This window comes from Ascaphus truei, chromosome 2 (assembly GCF_040206685.1).
Source record: "Ascaphus truei isolate aAscTru1 chromosome 2, aAscTru1.hap1, whole genome shotgun sequence".
Taxonomy (NCBI): domain Eukaryota; kingdom Metazoa; phylum Chordata; class Amphibia; order Anura; family Ascaphidae; genus Ascaphus; species Ascaphus truei.
Genome location: NC_134484.1, coordinates 160776247 through 160789565, shown reverse-complemented (window position 1 = coordinate 160789565; position 13319 = coordinate 160776247). Strand labels below are relative to the sequence as shown.

The 13319-nt window shown below is 49.5% G+C and overlaps 1 protein-coding gene across 4 annotated transcripts in view; it reads right to left on the bottom strand.

Annotated features, from left to right (window-relative positions):
• Positions 1–13319, bottom strand: part of C2H18orf63 (chromosome 2 C18orf63 homolog) — a 78227-nt gene that overhangs the window by 57298 nt on the left and 7610 nt on the right. For all 4 annotated transcript variants that reach the window (XM_075585469.1, XM_075585468.1, XM_075585472.1 and 1 more), the window contains exons 3-4: positions 13102–13296; positions 3991–4069 (exon numbers count right to left, since the gene is read on the bottom strand). In XM_075585469.1, coding sequence (XP_075441584.1) covers positions 3991–4069; positions 13102–13235 — 213 coding nt within the window. In that variant the 5' untranslated portion in view covers positions 13236–13296. The remainder of the gene's footprint in view (positions 1–3990; positions 4070–13101; positions 13297–13319) is intronic.

The window sequence follows — 13319 nt, the reverse complement described above, 5'->3', positions numbered from 1 at the left end:
TAAAATCCTGGGAGACTGTTGTTGGATAATGTGTATGCCCCGAACTTGTGTAATCATTTATATTTACAGATCTGTACCAAAGAATACTTGAATGGGACACAGTGCCCGTTGTCGTAGGTGGGGACTTCAACGTGGTGGAGGACTGGACAGTTGACAGATCAAGAGACAAAAATTTGCACCACACTTCTCACACTCCCAACTTGACACTTTAAGTCCCTCAGGGAACCCTAATGCTGGTAGACCCCTGGAGAATCTTAACTTCGCTGGAGAAAGATTTCACATTCTTCTCACATGCACATAACATGTTCAAGAATAGATTGCTTCCTGATTTCAGCCAACCTAATGCAGAGAATAAACATGGCCAAAATAGAGATCATCTCAGACATGGATTAATTTAAGACTCAACAAATCAAAAAATATCTCACGAAGCTGGCGCATGCGCACGTATCTAGCTGAGTCAAAAGAGTTCAAAAACTATCTACGTTCCAGTGGTCCAATTATGAGACAGACAACCAAAAACACGCTGCAGAACCCATTCTGTATTGGGACACACCCAAAGCAATACTCAGGGGCCACATAATTGCTTGCAGCATCAGGAAAAACAAAATCCTGAACACCAAACTAAATAATATAAACACACACCTAACACAGACATTTCAAGTATACACAAATCAAAACAAAAAATCCTACCTCGAAACAAAAGAGATATACAGTTGTGTGAAAAAGAAAGTACACCCTCTTTGAATTCTATGGTTTTACATATCAGGACATAATAACAATCATCTGTTCCTTAGCAGGTCTTAAAATTAGGTAAATACAACCTCAGATGAACAACAACACATGACATATTACACCGTGTCATGATTTATTTAACAAAAATAAAGCCAAAATGGAGACGCCGTGTGTGAAAAACTAAGTACACCTTATGATTCAATAGCTTGTAGAACCACCTTTAGCAGCAATAACTTGAAGTAATCGTTTTCTGTATGACTTTATCAGTCTCATATCGTTCTGGAGGAATTTTGGCCAACTCTTCTTTACAACGTTGCTCCAGTTCATTGAGGTTTGCGGGCATTTGTTTATGCACAGCTCTCTTAAGGTCCCACCACAGCATTTCAATCGGGTTGAGGTCTGGACTTTGACTGGGCCATTGCAACACCTTGATTCTTTTCTTTTTCAGACATTCTGTTGTAGATTTGCTGGTGTGCTTGGGATCATTGTCCTGTTGTATGACCCAATTTCGGCCAAGCTTTAGCTGTCGGACAGATGGCCTCACATTTGACTCTAGAATACTTTGGTATACAGAGGAGTTCATGGTCGACTCAATGACTGCAAGGTTCCCAGGTCCTGTGGCTGCAAAACAAGCCCAAATCATCACCCCTCCACCACCTTGCCTGACAGTTGGTATGAGGTGTTTGTGCTCATATGCTGTGTTTGGTTTTCGCCAAAGGTGGCACTGTGCATTATGGCCAAACATCTCCACTTTGGTCTCGTCTGTCCAAAGGACATTGTTCCAGAAGTCTTGTGGTTTGTTCAGATGCAACTTTGCAAACTAAGCCGTGCTGCCATGTTATTTTTAGCGAGAAGATGCATTCTCCTGGCAACCCTTCCAAACAAACCATACTTGTTCAGTCGTTTTCTAATTGTACTGTCATAAACTTTAACATGCTAACTGAGGCCTGTAGAGTCTGAAATTTAACTCATGGGTTTTTTGCAATTTCTCTGAGCATTGCACGGTCTGACCTTGGGGTGAATTTACTGGGACATCCACTCCTGGGATGATTGGCAACTGTCTTGAATTTTTTCCACTTTTAAATAATCTTTCTCATTGTAGAATAATGGACTTTAAATTGTTTGGAAATTGCCTTATAACCCTTCTGAGATTGCTGGGCAGCAACAATTGCTTCTCTAGGATCATTGCTGATGTCTTTCCTCCTTGCAATTGTGTCAACACACACCTGAATGCTCCAGACCAGCAAACTGCTAAAACTTCGGCTTTTATAGTGGCGGTCACACTTTCTGATGATCAATTAATCAAGGGCTTTTGATTAGCAGCACCTATCTGCTACTTAGCATCTTAATTCCTATAAAAGCAGTAAGTGTGTACTTAGTTTTTCACACATGGCTTCTCCATTTTGGCTTTATTTTCTATATCTATAAGTCTCAAATGTTTGTGTGTGTATGTCAGTCCCACAGCTCATTGGCCTGCGGGGTGGTGTGACGTCACGGCCACGCCTACGCAGGCCGTGACAGTCACACCACACTCACACCGCGTGCGCTTCTGGACCGACCCGCACTCACCGCCTCCCGCCTCTCACCCTTGCGCCGCACTCACCGCACTCATGCCGACACCGCCTTCCACCCGCCCACTCGGCTCTTCTCCGCCGGGAACACCGGGGGGGACAAGAAGCCAGCACCCGCCTCTCACCCCTGCGCCGCACTAACCACCCGGCCGCACTCACCACCCGGCCGCATTCCGGCCCGTCGCACTCACGCCACCGACTCCCGCCCGCTGACATGCCACCGGACTCACGCCGACGCCACCTCAGACATCACACCTCAGACATCACGCCTCCGCCTTCCGCCCGCCCACTCGGCTCAACTCCGCTGGGAGCGCCGGGGAGGGGGGGGGAATAAAAAGCCAGCGGTGATGCCAGGCCGGTGGACCTGCGACCGGGTAGCACACCCCCTCACTCCCCCCAATCAGCAGCTCTGCGTGGGGTGTGGGGGAGGGAAGAGTCAGGACAAACACAACCTCCCCGTGTCCCCCTTCCTCCACACAAACTGACTGCCCCACACATAAACTGACTGCCCCACACACACACACACACACACATACACACACTGACTGCCCCACACACACACTGACTGCCCCCCACACACACTGACTGCCCCACACACACACACTGACTGCCTGACACACCTGACACACACACACACACACACACACACTGACTGCCTGACACACACACACACAGACTGACTGACTGACGCACACACACACTGACTGACACACATACACACACACACTAACTGACTGACGCACACACTGCCTGACACACACACACACACACACTGACTGACGCGCACACACACACACTGACTGGACGACGCACACATACACACACACACTAACTGGCTGACGCACACACACTGACTTACGCACACACACACACTGACTGACTGACGCACACACACACACACACACACACATTGACTGGCACGCTCACACTGACTGACACGCACACATACTCACACTGACTAACGCGCACACACACACACACTCAATGACGCACACACACACTGACTAATGCGCACACACACACACACACTGCCTGACTGATGAACTTACTGATGAACACACACTTTGTCTGACGCACACACACAAACACACTGCATGAAGGGGGGGAGCTGTAAAGGGTGGGGAGGAATGGATTGATATGCACGGGGGACAAACAGAGAGGGGGGAGGGGGGAAGAGAGCGAGAGAGGGGAGGGGATAGAGGAGAGGGGGGGGAGAGAGAGGGAGGGGAGAGTGGCGAGGGGACAGAGAGAGGGGGGAAGGAGGGGAGAGAGAAGGGGGAAGGGGTAAAGAGGGGTGGAAGGGAGAGAAATAGAGAGGGGGAGGGAGGGCAGAGAGGGGGGAGTGGGAACATTACATCCCGGGCAACGCCGAGTATATAAGCTAGATGTTAAATAAATCATGGCACAGTGTAATATGTCATGTGTTGTTGTTCATCTGAGGTTGCATTTACCTAATTTTAAGACCTGCTAAGGAACAGTTGATTGTTACTGTATGTCGTGATATGTAAAACCATAGAATTCAAAGAGGGTGTACTTTCTTTTTCACACAACTGTATACTTGAATGACCAGTAAAATGACACTGCTGTATATTATTTCCATTTTTTTTTTGTAGGATTACTCAAAGTAAACAGTTACAAACAAAAATTCTATACACCATTTTTGAAAGTCAATAAAATGTGAACTCACTGCCATTACTACTGATATCTGATGAATTGGTTCTTGCTCAGGCGATGCCATAATATCTTCATGCAAAAACAACAGGTATCTAACAAAAAGAAAGTTTCGTTAAATCAAAACCTCTGCAGGAGTTTACAGCGTGTGGCTCATACCCACTATAAATTTTCAACATACCCTATAGCAAAAAGAGAAGACATGCCCATAAACGTCATGTAACATCAGAGAAGGCCACAATAATAGAAGAACAAAAGTAGCTGTTCTAATTTACAGGATCCATGGACAAATAAACTGACTTTAAATTACAGCTGTTATGACATATTTATGTAGTAATTTGTTTGATTGTAGATATAGGTCTTATGGTGATAATTTCCATAAGCTGCACTAATACATATGTTCCTTTAAGGTCCACAGAAGTGGTGAAATTCCTGTTAGAGTGGTAATATGCGAAGGGAGATTAATAAATTCTATCCAAGGGTGTGCAAGTGAAGCTTAGAATATATGGAATTTAATTCAGATGGTTAAATAGATACTGTAATTCTATACAGTGTCCTACAGAGGGCTGATCATACATATATGTAACGGGTATTCCCCCACCCCCAATCGCAGATACAGTGAATGTGGGGGGGAACCTGTGTGTTACCAGGTGTGGTGCAGTATACCTGTCAGGCTCACAGGAGGTCTGAGCCTCCGCCAGTGAGAGCCTGGGGTGAATCCTCTGGAACGTTCTCGGTTTCAGCGCCTCCACCTGTGTAGGGTTCTAAGGATGTAGAAGGTTGCCTACACAGGACCCACATATACAGTAACCACATACACAGGAATGTATATAATCAGTTTATATATGCAGGCAATAACACACTTAATAACATACACTACTAACACTCCCCCTAGGGGGTAACTCCATCATGTAACTCTGTCCCAAGTTTCTCTCACTCCACTAGGAGTACCTCTACCCACCACCGTGTATCCCCACACCGTGTCCACAGTTTAACCCCTTTGTCCCGTGGTCAGGGCTGCCACTATGTGTAATTATAATGAGTATGGTATACGTTGGTGCACTTATGGGGGTACCTGCTGAGCGCTCCTGTACTCGGGCCTGCTGCAAGCAACTTCAAAAAGGATCTGCCGCTTGGTGATCCAGTCTGATCCGGTGTTTCCTCGCACGAGGTCCGCCAGGGGCGATCCCACCCTGGAAATAGTCTCTGTCTCTTTAACACAGACTTGAACCCAAGTTTCTTCTCGGGGAGCGCAGCGTCCACTGTGTCCCTAACTAACACTAGTACTAAAGTGACAGGGTCCCTAACCTAGGGCCTGTCCCTGTAGCACCACAAGCTGGGGAGTTCAGGACCTATCTGGGGCCTAGGGGGTTACTGGCCTAATGCAATGGGCCACTGACCCCTGCACTCACCTCCTTCCCCTAGCTCTTCCCGGTCTTCACTGACTTGCCTGGGCTCAGCGAGCAAAATGTATCAATATCCCTGCTGCAGGGCAATCCTAAGCCCTATTGGCTCCCTGGCGTCACATGGTGCGCTGCTGAGGCTCATGGGACCTTTAGTCCCTTCCAAGAGCCTTCTCTGGTAGGCTAGCGTTCGCGCGCTGCAACTGCGCATGCGCCACTATTCAGGGCCGCCGGGGACTCACTGCGCATGCGCGAACTTGCGCAACATGGCAGCGCCCTGCACGGGAGCCGCCAGAGACCGCTGGAGCGCTCCCTGTTCAGCCCCCACCCTCCAGATTAGCCGTCGGGTCTGCCGCTTGGCTCCGGAAGCACCCACCAACGATCTCGGCCACGGAGGTAATGGGGGTCGCGGAGCAACGAGGGGTGACCTGGCCAAATCCTCCCCTGGTAAAATCTCCAACGTCCCCGCTTGGAACACAACTTATTACTATACACAACCGTTATATAATAAAAATGTATCTTAACGAATATAACTTAGCACATTGCATCAACTTTAAATGATGTTACACAATTCTGTGAGCATCACAATCACAGATTGGATTCTGCTCTGAGACCACTGCTGAGCCTCATAATGGGGTGCCCCAATTTGATCATAGGTTACCCGATTTGGAGGGTACCTGACTCTTTGGCTCCGTCGAAGCTGTTCTTCTGCAACTCCCTCGGGGGAGTAATAAACACAGTCCTGAGGCTCAGCCTCTTCCCTTGAGGGGAGAATTGTCTCTGAACAGTCTCTGTTTGGCACAAAGCATGGGCTCTGTGGATCCAAAGGCTGGCCTGTTGGTGCCACCTTAGTAGGCGTTGGCCTATGGGGCCCTTTACCCATAGCTCCTCCGGGAGATGCCCCTTCTGCGGAATAGTCCCTTTGAGAGGGTCCCTCCATAGGGTCTTCAGGAGTTTCAGAGTGGGTTTCGTTATTTACAGTCTCTTGACCCATCTCTGCTAAGTCGGACTCACCGTTGAGCGGTGTGGCCAGTATTTCCTCTTCCTCATCTCCCACTTGTGGAATGGGGAGAAGATGGTTACGGTGCCATACCTTTACCCGGCCTTCAGTGTCTTTGATGCGATATACCGGGAGGCCAGGCATCTGAGATTCTATTTCATAGACACCGTCTCTCCATCGATCGGCCAATTTGTGTTTTCCGGGGATTCCCAGATTCCGAAGCAACACAACGTCTCCAGGACGAAGCTCCCCATATTTGACCTTATGATCGTATCGTCTCTTATTGTCAGCATTCAGCTTAGCTGTAGACTTCTCAGCCTGTTGATAAAGACAGCTTGCAGCGGGCCTAAGTCTTTGCACGTATTTGAAATGGGTAGCATTATGTATCCCATCCGTTGAGACTCTAAGACGTACATCCACTGGCAGTCTCGCCTCTAGCCCAAACATGAGGAAGTAGGGAGAGAATCCAGTTGACTCGTGTCGGGTACAGTTGTACGCATGAACCAAGGGCTCTACATGTCGACTCCATTCAGTCTTCTGAGCACCCTGTAGAGTCCCGAGCATGTCCAGTAGGGTTCGATTAAATCGTTCTGGCAACGCATCTCCCTCAGGATGGTACGGGGTTGTTCGTGATTTAGCAATGTTCAGCATTTTGAGCAATTTTTGGATCAGAGTGCTCTCAAAATCCCGGCCTTGGTCTGAATGGAGGCGGTTTGGAAGACCGTAGTGAACGAAGTACTTCTCCCATAATATCTTCGCCACTGTGACAGCTTTCTGGTCTTTAGTGGGGAAGGCCTGGGCATACCGGGTATAATGGTCCGTGATAACCAGCACGTTGCATATTCCTCGGCTATCAAGCTCAATGCACAGAAAGTCCATACACACAAGGTCCATGGGGCCAGAACTTTTCAGATGGCCTATAGGCGTTGCTCTAGTAGGTAGGGTCTTGCGTTGGACACACCGAGTACAACGGCGACAGTGTTGTTCTACGGCCTCTCGCATCTTGGGCCAGAAAAAGCGGTCTCTGACCAACCCAAAGGTCTTCTCTACACCGAGATGTCCATGCTCATCATGTAGGGACTTCAACACCATGTATTGCAAGTTCTTAGGGAGGATTAGTTGTCGTCTATCGGGTGATTGTGGTATTGCACCACCCGATAGAGTAAGCAGTTGTCTATTTCAAATTTGTCTGCTTCCCGCATGAGCGAAGCAACCAAGTCTTTGGGAGCATGCTTCAAGAGAGCTGGGTTCCTTTTTTCCACGGCTTGCATAATAATACTAACTACAGGGTCCTGTATTTGATAGTCTACTAGATCTTTCCACCGTAGTACTTTGTCATTTCGGATAGCAGTAGGCTGCGGGGACGGCCTGCGACTGGCATCCCAAGGAATCGGCAACCCGTAATTCGGAGGCCACTTGGTCGTTGATGATGGCTGCAGTGCTACACATGGCGTGCATCCCTGGTCCCGGGAGTTCCTCCCATTCCTCATCATATGGAGTAGCACTCAACCCTGGTCGTCTGGACAGGGCGTCAGCCACTACATTCAAAGGTCCCGGCTTATACTTTAGGGAGAATCGGTAATTGTTTAGGGCTGCCAGCCATCGGTGTCCTGCTGCGTCCAATTTGGCCGAGGTATTGACGTACGTGAGGGGATTGTTGTCCGTCCTTACCTTGAACGTAACACCGTACAGGTAGTCGTGGAGTTTTTCCGTGATGGCCCATTTGAGGGCCAGGAATTCCAACTTGTGAACAGGGTATTTCTGTTCACTGGGTGTCAGACTGCGGCTGATGTATGCCACTGGTCGAAGGCCCTCGGGGTGCTTCTGGTGCAAGACAGCGCCCAAGCCATTTAGACTGGCGTCCACATGCAGAACGTATGGTTGTTCTGGATTAGCATATGCCAACACCGGCGCTTCGGTCAGACTTTTCTTCAACTTCAGGAAGGCCCGTTCACACTCAGGCGTCCATTTATCGCCAAACGGTTGACGGGCCGACGTGGCCTTCCTTCCTGTATATTCGGGGTATATCTTCAACAGGTTGTTCAGGGGTTTTGCTCGACAAGAGTACCCTTCAACGAAGCGATGGTAATACCCGCAAAACCCCAGGAAGGATCGCAGCTCCATGACATTCTCGGGACGAGGCCAGTTCACGACCGCTTCTACTTTGGCTGGGTCTGTGGCAATTCCTTGAGCGGACACGATGTGCCCCACGTAGGTCACTGAGGTATGGCAAAACCGGCACTTGTCTAGGGACAATTTCAACCCTTCCTTCCCAAGGCGGTCTATCACTTTAAGCAGCCTCTCTTCGTGCTCTTCCAGAGTCCTTCCGAAGACAACGATGTCGTCCAGGTAAACGAGACACTCCCAAGGGTTCATGTCCCCGATAGTTTTCTCCATCAGTCGCTGGAAGGTAGCAGGGGCCCCACATATACCTTGTGGCATACGAGTAAATTGGTAGAACCCCAAGGGACAGACGAAGGCTGTTTTCTCCTGATCCTCTGCATTCATGGGCACCTGATAATACCCTGATCGTAGATCGAGCACACTGAACCACTGGCTTCCGTTCAGAGCATTCAGAATCTCTTCAATGCGAGGAATGTTGTACTGGTCTGGTATCGTACGGTTGTTCAGGGTCCGATAGTCAACACACAGTCGTACTGACCCATTCTTCTTCCTCACCACCACTATGGGGGAGGCGTAGGGACTCCGAGACTCCGTCAATATCCCAGAGGTCTCCATTTCTTGCAAGACGTTCCTCACATCGTCCACATCCCTAGGGGCGATGCGACGAGAACGTTCCCGGAACGGAGTGGCGTCCCTCAGTCTAATGGTATGTTGAGCGCTGCGACTGCACCCCACATCCATCTCACTCGTGGAGAACACCGTCCGTCGTTTATTCAACTGGGTTGTCAGCCGCTCTTTCCATTCAGTTGGCAATGTCGACTCGCCGAAGTTGAAGTCTAGGTCGACTAACTGCTCACTTGTGGCTGCCGCGTTCACCTGGGGCGTGGGTTCAACAGGGCTAACCGGATATTTGCAACCCAGACTCTGTCCGGCATCAAGTTCCATCGGAAATGGAGAGAGGTTCTGCACATATACGTAGGTTCGTAGATGGATTTTAGTCGTCCACTCCCTCACTTCAGGTAGTACCCTATACCCTCTCTGAACTTCTTCCTCGGGGTACTCTCCAGAGAGAAGAGCTGATCGTTCTCCTCTCGCTCGTGATAACGGCACCAGACGGCCATTCGTTGCACTCCCCCTGGTAAAATAGTCGTCAGTCCGCTTTGACGATTGTAGAGATCCCTGTGACGCTCCAAGGCATATACCCGGTTACACTCCTCTCGTAGGACAGGGTCTAGGAGCGAATTGGCCAGCGGCAACTCGTTGGTCTCTTTCAGGTATGTTCTGATTACTGCTTGCAATATATCAATATTGGTTCCCAAGATGATCGGATATTTGCACTGGTCTTGGGGCTCCGGGCATACCATGGCCGCTACGTGCATGGGGTGTCTCTTGCCGGTGTTCAGTTGGAGTATTTCTAGTTCAACCCTTACAATTCCGTAGATGGGGTAGTCTTCATTACTTAACCCCCTGACCTTCATATGTTCGGCCGACCTCAGGGGGCAGTGTCTAAGGTGCTGGTCATAGAACTTGCGGTATATAATGGTCACTTGGGACCCGGTGTCCAGTAAGGCAGAGGCATAGATTCTTTCCAGTACAACAGGCACTATGGCTGGGGGGCCTAATTGATGGTACGCATCCCCGGGTAAGGTGTCATCACTGGGGCCGGGGTCAGACGAAGCCTCTTTGGGTCCAGTAGGGGTTTCTGGATCAGACTCTGCCAGTCGCCCGCTGCAAACCATTGCCCGGGCTGAATTCCCTCTCTGTGGAGGGTTTTCCTCCTGCTTGAATGCTCTGTAGGAAATCAGATAGATCCTCTCCCTCTTTTTGGCAAAGGTTGTAGTATCTCTTCATCAATTGTCCTATGCCTTCGGTTCGCCCGTAAGCCTGCACAAGAGTCTCTAGCATTTGATGTGCGGTAACGTCCGCATGCTGATCTTTATATATCTGTATTGTGGTGGACGCGGGAGGACGCAGGCATTCCATTATGCGTTGCCGCTTCACCAACTCAGAGCACGTCCACTCTTCTAGGACCTGAGAAGTGTATTCTCTCCAGACTTCAAACGCTTCTTCGCCCGTCGGGGTCGGCTTGGTCCCCGAAAAGATCTTTAGCTTGCGATACTGTTGTGAGGGCGGAGCTTCGGATTTGGACGGCCCCATTTCTAGGATGGCCTGAGCTAGCATTCGGATTTCATCACCAGGTTTAGAAGACAAGTTGGCTATACTTAACGGTGGACTATAGTCGGTGGGAGCTGCACGGTCGGCCCCGCAATAACTTTCAGGGGGGGAAGGTGATGTATGCATAGCAACCTCTTGTAAGTTCGTGCAAGAGCTGCCGGGTTCCGATTTCATGGGCAGTTCAGGGTAGACAACAATACAGCAGGAACCGGTTGGCCTCGCGAGCCACAAGCTAGACGGACCCTGGTCTTCAGTTATATCTTGCCCTATATTCACTAACACGGAGCAATACTCCTGGTCCGCATCCTTATGTCGCACTAACACTTTTATTTTGGCAGCATCCCGAATATTTGGGTGCTGTCTCAAGGCCATTTGTATTGATGAAGACGGAGTATCAACAGGAACCCGGCTCACCGCGAGCGTGTGGAGCGGCGGCACTTGCAGCTCCACGGCCCAGTCATACACTTCTGAGCGCGACAGGGACGGTAATGGTAGAGACATACTTAATAACTGAGGGGGCACCCCAGGTCTGATCTCAGCAGTGCCTCCAAATGTAATGGGTATTCCCCCACCCCCAATCGCAGATACAGTGAATGTGAGGGGGAACCTGTGTGTTACCAGGTGTGGTGCAGTATACCTGTCAGGCTCACAGGAGGTCTGAGCCTCCGCCAGTGAGAGCCTGGGGTGAATCCTCTGGAACGTTCTCGGTTTCAGCGCCTCCACCTGTGTAGGGTTCTAAGGATGTAGAAGGTTGCCTACACAGGACCCACATATACAGTAACCACATACACAGGAATGTATATAACCAGTTTATATATGCAGGCAATAACACACTTAATAACATACACTACTAACACTCCCCCTAGGGGGTAACTCCATCATGTAACTCAGTCCCAAGTGTCTCTCACTCCACTAGTAGTACCTCTACCCACCACTGTGTATCCCCACACCGTGTCCACAGCTTAACCCCTTTGTCCCGTGGTCAGCGCTGCCACTATGTGTAATTATAATGAGTATGGTATACGTTGGTGCACTTATGGGGGTACCTGCCGAGCGCTGCTGCACTCGGGCCTGCTGCAAGCAACTTCAAAAAGGATCTGCCGCTTGGTGATCCCGTCTGATCCGGTGTTTCCTCGCACGGGGTCCGCCAGGGGCGATCCCACCCTGGAAATAGTCTCTTTAACACAGACTTGAACCCAAGTCTCTTCTCGGGGAGCGCAGCGTCCACTGTGTCCCTAACTAACACTAGTACTAAAGTGACAGGGTCCCTAACCTAGGGCCTGTCCCTGTAGCACCACAAGCTGGGGAGTTTAGGACCTATCTGGGGCCTAGGGGGTTACTGGCCTAATGCAGTGGGTCACTGACCCCTGCACTCACCTCCTTCCCCTAGCTCTTCCCGGTCTTCACTGACTTGCCTGGGCTCAGCGCGCGAAATGTATCAATATCCCTGCTGCAGGGCAATCCTAAACCCTATTGGCTCCCTGGCGTCACATGGTGCGCTGCTGAGGCTCATGGGACTTGTAGTCCCTTCCAAGAGCCTTCCCTGGTAGGCTAGCGTTCGCGCGCTGCAACTGCGCCACTATTCAGGGCCGCTGGGGACTCACTGCGCATGCGCGAACTTGCGCAACATGCGCCGCCCTGCACGGGAGCCGCCGGGGACCGCTGGAGCGCTCCCTGCTCAGCCCCCACCCTCCAGATTGGCCGTCGGGTCTGCCGCTTGGCTCCGGCAGCACCCACCAACGATCTCGGCCACGGAGGTAATGGGGGTCGCGGAGCAACGAGGGGTGACCTGGCTACATATAATACCACATAATGGTGAACCCTGACTCCCAGGTACAGGTTGGCGAATCCGCCTAAATCCGTTTCCAGATTTTCTCGCATCCCCCTCCAACCCCCGAAATGCGTCTCACGGTGTAAAATCCACAAACGGATTTGGTCAGTTTTATAAAAAATCTGCAAAACCCGAATCGCTCTTTTTGAGATTAATCCTCTGAAATCCATGGACCAAAGGAACCGGCCGATCTGCTGCAGACCCAAATCTGCCCCAAAAATGTGCCCATCTCTACTCCCAGGTTTCAAATTCATCGTCACCAATTTAGTAAAGTTCCTCTGAGTCTCAATTTGGTAGTTCCAGAAAATCCAAGCTTTTCACAGCTGAGCTTCACTTTATGCAGTCAAAGGCCCTATCAAATTCAGTCCCTAACATTTTGAAATATTTAACCCTGATAATCATAATACCTATGCAGGACGACTTTCAACTAAATTTTATATGAGACAAATCCAAGGTGACGACAAATCCTTTTATTATAAACGTTGGATGTTTTAATTATGTGTAAATAAGGCTTATTTCTTCAAACACAAAAGATAGATTTTTAAAAATGAACCCTACTAAAAAAAAAGAAAACAACATAAAATTGCATACTACCTGCAGAGTTTTATCTGTGCATCCCTAATGCCAGGATTTAAAATACCAGGATTTAATATAATCTTGACTGCACAGAGCCTTCCAAGATCTGGCAAACTGATGAAAAATAGTGATTGTGGCATTGGCTCGTTCATATTGTTTACGTACTAATCATACGGTATAGAAGATATTTCCCCTATCTCTTTGGGCAAGAGCCTGCAACAAAACATAGAAAATAA